The 8,876-nt window shown below is 35.6% G+C and overlaps 1 protein-coding gene across 4 annotated transcripts; it reads right to left on the bottom strand.

Annotated features, from left to right (window-relative positions):
- Positions 1 to 242: 242 nt before the first annotated feature.
- LOC112282133 (proline dehydrogenase 2, mitochondrial) lies at positions 243 to 4,989 on the bottom strand. 4 transcript variants are annotated; one of them, XR_016502913.1, is made up of 5 exons: positions 4,694 to 4,983; positions 2,449 to 3,002; positions 1,537 to 2,241; positions 1,059 to 1,299; positions 243 to 668 (listed from the first exon to the last, which is right to left on the bottom strand). XR_016502913.1 is itself a non-coding variant. In XM_090250375.1 (4 exons), the coding sequence occupies exons 1-4, from the start codon at positions 2,944 to 2,946 to the stop codon at positions 620 to 622; spliced, it is 1,434 nt and encodes a 477-aa protein (XP_090106501.1). In that variant the 5' UTR covers positions 2,947 to 4,989; the 3' UTR covers positions 243 to 619. The 4 variants fall into 4 exon arrangements, 1 of the variants encoding a protein (XP_090106501.1); XR_016502912.1 differs by having other exon boundaries at positions 3,924 to 4,983; XR_016502911.1 differs by having other exon boundaries at positions 2,449 to 4,982.
- Between the last annotated feature and the right edge of the window lie 3,887 nt (positions 4,990 to 8,876).

The following is an 8,876-nucleotide window of genomic DNA, read 5'->3' on the forward strand; positions in this document are numbered from 1 at the left end:
TCATTACTTTATTTTTAAATATGATTTATTATACATGCATAGAAGAAAAACAAGTTTTATATTATTAATTTATATAAAAATTTGATGTCAAAAATTAAATAACATTTGTTATACGGGATTAACTAAAAAATATTAGAAATATAAAAATTTGTTTAAAAATCAAATCTTTTATGTTACTTCTCCTTGGAAAAAACTGACCAGATTTTAGGACTAAAATCCTCTCCAATACAAAAACCACCAACTTAGAGAATTTTTTTTAATATATTTTTTTTATATGAATCAAATATTAAATTACCCTAAATAAATAAATAAAGTTTGTGTCACATTTAGAATTCTATAGTTAGTATAACAAGTGCAAAATGTATTTTTCTATTTTTAAAATCAACGGATTAAATACTGACCCAGTATGACGTGTACTTTTCTTTACATGGTGGGAGTCGGAACGGGAAATTGCTTTAGCCGTTTTACGAAAGAAGCAGTAGAATCTGCACATTCACAATGAAATCAACAAATGAAAAAATATACAAAAACAGCAATTGTTGTAGCAGCAATGTTAGTGTTGGCGTATTGCAGCAAATCAAATCCTTTCAAACAGCTTGAAATCCTCAACTTGATGTTGTTACTGTTGCAATCTTAAAGGTCGCAGAACACGTCTTGAAATCTCCGCACTGTGTAACTCCATCACACAACAAAATGGCATGAGACAATCTCCTAAGAAATTCTAAAATTCCAATCAAAGCGATACTTTACATCCTGCTAGACCAATTATTCAGCATATCGTTGAATTTCAGAACCTAACACAGCTTATGCTCGCTTCTGTTTCCATATTCCACACACATAATTTTGTATGAAGACACGCATTTACGTGAGACTTGATGTGAGTTGCTAAATGTTAATACCCACTTTTTCTTTTCACATTTAGTGAATCCTCTTCAATTACATCACCTCGAACAAAAAAAGAACCCACTGTCACGCACAGCAGCGGAAAATTTAAAACAGAAGAGCAATAACAACGACAAGGAGCAGAAAAAAACATAGGTCGAAAAGAAGCATGACACCTGATAGACTGCCGTTCGATCAATGTCTTCCTGAGAAGACCACGATTCTCCTCCGTGCGTCTGACAAGGTAAGGAATAACGTCTTCAACAGGACCAAAGGCCAGATACTTGCTAACTCTAAAGCCTTCTTGTGCCAAACGCAATGATAATACATCCGCCATACCCTTCAGCTGTGCAAATTGCACTCGAGGATTTTCTTTCGAAAAACCTAATTCTTGTACTTTGGCAGCCGCTTCTTGACCTGCATGTTGCAAACCACAGCTCATCCTTTGGCACATAATTAAGTTTTCCTGTACTACAATAACTTGATCATCAGATTGAGCTACATAAAGAGCACGCGAGACTTGACACTAGACTGAAGACCACGAAATTGTAAAAAAAGCAGAGGAATGTCTGGTCATACCCTCCTTTGAGATATTTGCACACAGTTCTCAGAAATTAAAACGTTAAGGATTTTCTATTAAGGATCGAGAGAGACCTTTGCCCTAGCTAGTGTTTCCATCCATCATCAGCAGAAGGTAGAGGCAAGTATCGCACTGCACTTCACGTTGTGAGTGGCAAGTACTACTGCCCCATCTCCATGTGCTGCTTGCTCAAGCATGAATGCAGCACAAGCGTCATAGCAACGATGTGTCTCTTCAATATTCGAGTGGGTCGGAGCAAGAGCCCCCAAAGAGGATGCCAGTCTGCTTTCTCGAGACATATAAGCCCCTCGTACAAGTTTCACCCCATAAGATAGTCCTCTGTACTGAGAACCCCTGGCTGCAAGTTTTAGTCGTGAAAACGAATCCTTCAAGTATGCCTGAACAGTTCCGTAGACTAGAAGTTGAGCACCCTTGTTGAATTCTGCTGCAGCGGCGTGTATGATGTAATCAATAGCCGGCTGAACGGACGAGTACTCTGCGTCTATCAGTAATGGTAATCCTTCTTGCTCACACGCCTTGCACAGTCTGGTCAGACGCTCATGGGCGGATACCAAGTTTGCTTCTTCTTCTTTCGTTAAAGGTTCCGGAGGGGAGGTAACATGATACACAAGACTATTTTCGGACAAGAAGGGAATGACATCCTGCTTCCATGGCAGTTTGAATCCTCTGTTCACATGTTGCCATCGAAGTAGATTGCTAACTCGTTCCAGGAGTTCGATTGGGCAAACGGCAGACAGCTTCACGCATGAGGAGCTCACCTGCAGAATTGTGATAATACTAGAATAAGAAGACGTTGTGAGCATGTAAGAATGAGATAAACACGTCACAAAATTTTACAACAAAGTTTGTCATTAAAAGTCGATTCTCAGGACGGTAGGAAAGTTAACTACGAAGAGGCAGACAAAAGCGGTGGGTAAACATTTCAAAAACGTTAGTACAAACTTAAGATTATGTCAATTACTTACTGATCCTTGAGGAAGGAGGCTCGTCTGTCGGACCACTTGCAAAAACTTTTCGAGGTTTCTATCACAAGAGGCGTTATCTATTGCATCTTCGAGACCGTAGTCTAGAATGCCTCGAAGCCCTAGCTCCCACATCCTTTGCAATGTTTCCGAGGCTTCCTCAATATTCTGTCCCGCACAAAAATGGGAATAGACAGTGTGCTTCACTCCCCATAGTGCGACTGCTCTGACAGGATAAACTTCCATCCAGGGAGAAGTGAGAACCTTAACACCGAGATCCACTACGGGCCCCATCCCAATTAATTGGACGTTTCCGTAAATCTTTAAGAACTCCAGAGTTTTGAACTCCCCAAAGAGACCCTCCTCGTCCTTCGATTGTTGCAGGTCCAGAGGAAATGGGCGTGCCTTTGTTGTTCTCCATCTGGAAAAATATAAAGTCCTTCCCAGGCTTCCCGATGAAGTTGATTGCTTGAAGAGAGGTCGGCCGCTGCGCCAAGCCATAAAAAATTTGGAAAATGAACAAGTACTCAAGATGGAACTCGCTTGTCGGAACGAGGCTGCTTGTTAGCATTAACATGATCATCACTGTCAGATCCATCCGTCAAGAATCTTCACAAGTAATACAAGAACGACAATACAAGAAAAGGAATAAATGATGTAATTGTTACAACCAATGAGGAGCTGAGCGATTCCTCTTACAACGCAAGTATCGCTTGAAACTCGCGCGACCTCACATACAGGAAAGTATAGGAGGTAATTCATGTCATGATAATATACTTCCCAATTTGGCCACGAGGAAAGTAGGGTTTAAATGTGGGAATATTTTTCCCTTTTAAATAAGAGTAACATGATCACAGGCATAGATACATTACCAAAACACATCAAGAGCGGGTGGAAGTTTTCTGTGTTTTTTAATGAAAATTCACATGACGTTCCCTGTTATGTAGCCTGTATATATATCATTTTATCCCGCGCAACATCACAAATGAAAGAGAAGTGATTGCCAACCAAGTCTGACAAGTTTACGAGACTGAAAACAGAAATCTGATGCGAGAACCCTGCAAAAGTGGAAACAACAGAAACTCGCAGTTGTATGGAAAACAATAACGAGTATTAACGAAGTTCGCAATTGGCCGTCTTAAAGAAATATTCTTCTGTAACGTTCGATGATAAGAAGCTTCAGATAAACTTTTCCCGCCCGATGGAAGGTCGATCAAGGCGAATTCATGTGGTGCAAACAGATAGGGAAAAAAGAAATAGGAAAAAGAACAGAGGATGACTGTCGCAGCTGACGCAATGCAACGAGAATTCATGAATGAGAGGAGGAAATCGGTTTATACACGACGAGTTCGTCCACCGTAGAACGGAACAGAAACCCTTAGCGTTCTATTGTGACGTGCCACTCCATGTTGTGTATGTTTCTCAAAGTTCAGGGACTGCCGAGACGAACGAAATCCATGACATCACAAAGTACTCACTTCTTTCCTTGGCGGTACCTCACGAATACTCAGCAACTGGCGATCCGTATGCGCGCGCGTGTCTTCTATCAGAAGATATGAAACGCTAAAATTCATGGAACAGGTTTTCTATCTCGATCGCGAAACTTCATGGAGCAAAATTGAAAAAGATAAGAAGAGAAAAGGGAAGAAAAAAGAAGAAGAGACACGTCTACAATAATTTGAGCTGAGCACTAAATTGGCTTTCCCCCAGCCTCATTTCCTTACAACACAAAAATTAATAAACAATATTTCCTTTTCTTCTTGAACAATCCTCAAAATCAAGGCCACTTTCAAATTTTCTGGATGAAGAAATACCACAGCAAATCAAACTGAAGACACTTCTCAAGCACCGTAATAAAAACGGTGCTTACAAAAACGTTCTCTTCCGAAAAGGGACTTCAGCTGGTGAATGTATACACCACAAACTACACACCTCCGAGAACGAAAACAATAACTCCTCTTCTCAAGTCCACTCGCTTCGATCAGAAGTGAAGCGCACATGCAAGACTCCAAACTCAGATCCTCACCGAGTATCAAGGAGGAGGAAAAACAAAAAGAAAAAAAGAAAAAAAAAAAAAAAAAAAAAAAAAAAAGCAGGAATAATCTCAATCGTTGAAGCTTAACCCTCCAACACATCGCTAGAACAGAGACTCAATCTTGCGGCGCTACTCAAAACAGGCAAGGTAAGAGAGCGAGAGAGAGAGAGAGATCGAAGGCTGCGTGGGTTTGCACAGGGAAGGATCTCAGACCGAAACGCAGTCGCTCATGAGAGCAGCAGCCACAGCACTGGACTCGCGAGAGAGACTGCAGGGGGGACAAAGGATGACAACAACGAGGACAGTTCTCGGCACCACTCGGAAGCCTCGATTTACCACCAAGCTTCCCGTTTCCGTGCCACGCGAGCGGGTCGATGGAAACGCTCAACGGTACACACAGCGGGACCCATCCGCCTTTCTTCGTCGAGAGAAGCCGGAATTACCCACTTTCCCTCACCAGCAGTGAGAATTCCCCCACGTGAGATCCACAGCATCATCTCATCGTCCTTAGCTGCGTTTCCTCAACCCAAAAAAGGCATCTTGACGCTGGAATCTGGCAACCGACATGGGGGGGATGAATACAGGCAAAAGGGGACCTCGTCGGACTAAACTCGCTCCTTCACGCTTGTGCTTGCCGCCAACTTCGTCGCAGCAGCAGCAGATTGATGCGAACACCATCCATCCATCATGCAGATAATCCTCGCCCTCCGGTGCACCAGGCTTTGCGTGGTTTTGCCTGCTTCTTCTTCGTCCCCCTCAATCAGAGAGCTTGAGCCCAACTACTGTGCTGCGTTGGTGCCGATGGGGTCATTTATTTATTTTCTCGGCTAATTCACTGTTCACGTTGCATGAATGAATGGATGGTTCGTTGTTGATTGTTCTTCGTGGAATAGAATCGCCATGCTGCTGTGGGATGCTTGCTGCTGCTGCAGCGCCGCCTCGAATTGTAGCATGCTTGCTTGATTCCCTTTGGCCTCCGAAGTTGGAGACCAGGTGATTGTGAGTTGGGGATGAGACATGGTGTGTGTGTGTGTGTGTGTGTGTCACGCTTCGTTGAGACGCGCTGTAGTTGTGAGCCACACACTTTGCTGGCTTGCTGGCTTGCTTGCTTGCTTGCTCTGAAGGGGAAGCATCATTCCTTCCTTCTTTGTCTACCGCCATGGCAGCGATAACTTTATTTGACCGGGTTTCCATTTCCTTCTTTCCTTTTATATATAATTTACTTACTTTTGTGCTGTTATGATGCATGAAATTTTTATATGGATGATTTTATTTTTAAAGATACCTATTTTCTTCTCCTTTTCTAATGCTTGTTTTATGGAATTTTAGTTGTTGTAATAACCCACTTCTACACAAGCTAGCATATGTTGTTGATTTCTAAGCAAAATGCATCAATTGCTTCAAATAAATCCAATTGCAAGTTTGTAGTCAATATGCATTAATTTAATTTAGAATTTTTTGTTCATTTTTCTTTTTCTTTTTTTAAAATATATGATTAGAATATACATGATGCAATAGAGAGGATAAAGATAGAAGACATTCATGCTCTAACTACATGTGGCTAAGGTAAGTACATAAACGTAGTAACTTTTGATACTAAATGACCTATTGTCAATTAATTATTTATTATTTCTTTTTAGATTATCATCCTAGTATGTAAAATGATTCTAATTATTTGCCCTCGGGTTGTGTTGGTCAAAAATACATCTTTGCATATTGGAACAATTGCAGTCACTCATTGCCGCATCCACAAAATTGTACAATGTCTTTGAACCAATGTACAGCACATTTACAATGACATCATAATACCAGGATTATTCCAATCTTTAAGAAACCAAGCTTCTTTTATTACTTAAGTGAAGCAATTTACATTTTTGCATACATTGAATACTTGTGGGATTTGATGAAATCAATGGCACATTAAGTGCTACAACACAGATTGCCAATCATCCAAACTCCCCCCCAAAAAAAGAGCCTCAAAGTCTCTCCAATGGTGTTTTTAAAGCCTAAAACTTTCCTAAGCACCGCTTTCTATTCTATTTTTCAAATGGTGCCACTACTAGTTACTGAAATAGTTTTTACTAGTACAACTTTGTCAAATCTACTTATTGTATTGTCACACAATAATCCTTATTGGCATGATTTTTAGCTTGAAAATCTAGTTGCCAGCACCAAAACACTATTCTTAATTCAAATATATATGCATGTATTACGTATTTTTTTTTATTTTTTTTATTTGTGTAAATTTTGGTAATGTTGTAGAATTGTATTAAGGTATAAATTATAGAAAAATGGGTATTGTACCAAATCAGCCTATTTCAAGCATCATAAAATAGATTAGATGTATTATTATATAATTTAAAACTATTTTTTATCAATTGTCAATTGATTTTATACTCAATTTTATAACCATTATTTTATTTGTGTATAAGAATCAATATTCAAGCATAACCTTGCAAGCAATTACATAAAGTTTTATATATTTTGTTATAAGCATATGAACAACAAGATATTAGATTTTTTTTTTTTTTTTTAATTCCAGTACTTTAATAATCTATAGTACAATTACTATTGCTTCTTTTAGGTTAATATTCACAATGCAATTTTTATCTTTAAATTTAGGACACACATACTATGCTTCCTTTATTTTATTCAAATTTGAAATATCATTATAAACAATTCTTCTAATCATTGTTTGAATATTTTTAATATCATTTTAAGATCATATATATATGAATTTTTTTTAATTAAAAATTCAAAATAGCAAAACATGTAGATTTTGATAACATGTTACTTGCTATGATTACTTTGTTTGCAATATTAAGCTTTTTTAAAGCATCAATAGTCTATTTTATACTTTAAATTTTTATTAGAAATTAATTAATAAAATTTATTTAAAAACTTGACTAGATAAGATATATAATTATCACTTTATTAGGATTTTTTTAAACTCATTCATATCTATATATCAATTGTGACTCAAGATTATTTTTTTTTCTTAATAAGTGGAGGATTTGGATAAATTTATTATTATCTCAAAAGATATATGATCATTTTAGAATAGTTCTACCACATTCTATAATATTGTCTATTCTTTTTTGCTCGTTAGAATTAATTTATAAGCATATTGATTCAAATTTTATTATACTTTATATCTAAGAAAATGCTACAAAAGAAAAATTCTTTGATTACTTTGACAACAATATTTTAAAATTTCTTCTACAAGTTGTTGAATAAGATAACATATTCATTTCACTTCTTTGTTTAAATTTTATTTTTTGGGGGGATTTTTTTTAATTACTATTTTTTAAAAAATATATAATTTTTTCATGTTTATAATTTAAATTTTGAAGCTTCTTTATTCCTAAGCTAGAAATCAAAAAATTCCACAATATAATGTTATATGCTTCAAAAGAATCTCACTAAAATATATACAAAGAAAAATATTAAATAGATCCAAGTTTTCATTAAATCAACCTATCCATCCAAACCATCATGGAAAAAGAAATAAATAAAATAAATAAATAAAACAAAACAAAACAAAAAAAAAACAAATGACATCTAGATTCATTTTTCTACTATTAGATTTGCAACTAATAAAAACCGACCACATTCATCATGATTACCATATTCTTCATCAATGATGGATCTATTTAGTAATAGTATGGGTCTATTTAATAGATATATATATATATATATATAGAAGAAAGCTATTTGATTTTTTTTATTTTTTTAAATTATACAAAAAAATTGTGAGAAATTATACCTAAAAATATCTCTAATAAAAGGCTATGATTTAAAAGCCTTACTAAGATTGCTTACTTGGTGAAGAAAAGCTCTCCTTTAAAAACCTTAGTCTTTAAATATACTATAAAATGAAAAAAAAGACCATGAAATGAATCGAATTATTCTTTTTATTATAAGTCTGAGTTTTACAACTTATATCTTTATTTCAAAAATTATTAAAAGTTCAAAAAAATCTTATTTTTACTTTATTTTTTATTTTTTAAAGAATTTAGCAAAACTTTAAAACAAATTATAAAATCTTCTTTTAAAGACAGATCTAATAAAAATTGTAAACAAATAGCACTATTCATACTATGTAAAAAAATAAAAAATAAAAATAAAAATAAAAAAAGTGCACTCGATCTTATTTTTTTCTTCTTGGAGATTTTAAACTTTTTTTTTTTTTAATTTAAAAACCAAATCAAGGAGCTTTATAAATTTCAATCAATCATAACTTTTAAAAATTGCAGCCTCTCATCTAGTACTTTAAGTATAATGTGCCGCTTGGATGGCTTTTGCATATATTTTAAAAGATGTTTTATGCAAGGCAATTGAATTGAAGTTATTAAAGAACTTATTATCTTATACTATATATATATCAAGATAATAA

This window comes from Physcomitrium patens, chromosome 5, assembly GCF_059467195.1.
Source record: "Physcomitrium patens ecotype Gransden chromosome 5, ASM5946719v1, whole genome shotgun sequence".
In the NCBI taxonomy this organism is placed as follows: Eukaryota; Viridiplantae; Streptophyta; class Bryopsida; order Funariales; family Funariaceae; genus Physcomitrium; species Physcomitrium patens.

What these genes read in the sequence shown, in the direction of transcription:
- LOC112282133 (XM_090250375.1), bottom strand. Translation starts at nt 2,946, where the DNA reads ATGGCTTGGCGCAGCGGCCGACCTCTCTTCAAGCAATCAACTTCATCG. An exon ending in GCCTCCTTCCTCAAGGATCA is followed by an intron (nt 2,242 to 2,448) that starts GTAAGTAATTGA and finishes ACAATTCTGCAG; the next exon opens with GTGAGCTCCTCATGCGTGAA. An exon ending in CACTCACAACGTGAAGTGCA is followed by an intron (nt 1,300 to 1,595) that starts GTGCGATACTTG and finishes TGCAACATGCAG; the next exon opens with GTCAAGAAGCGGCTGCCAAA.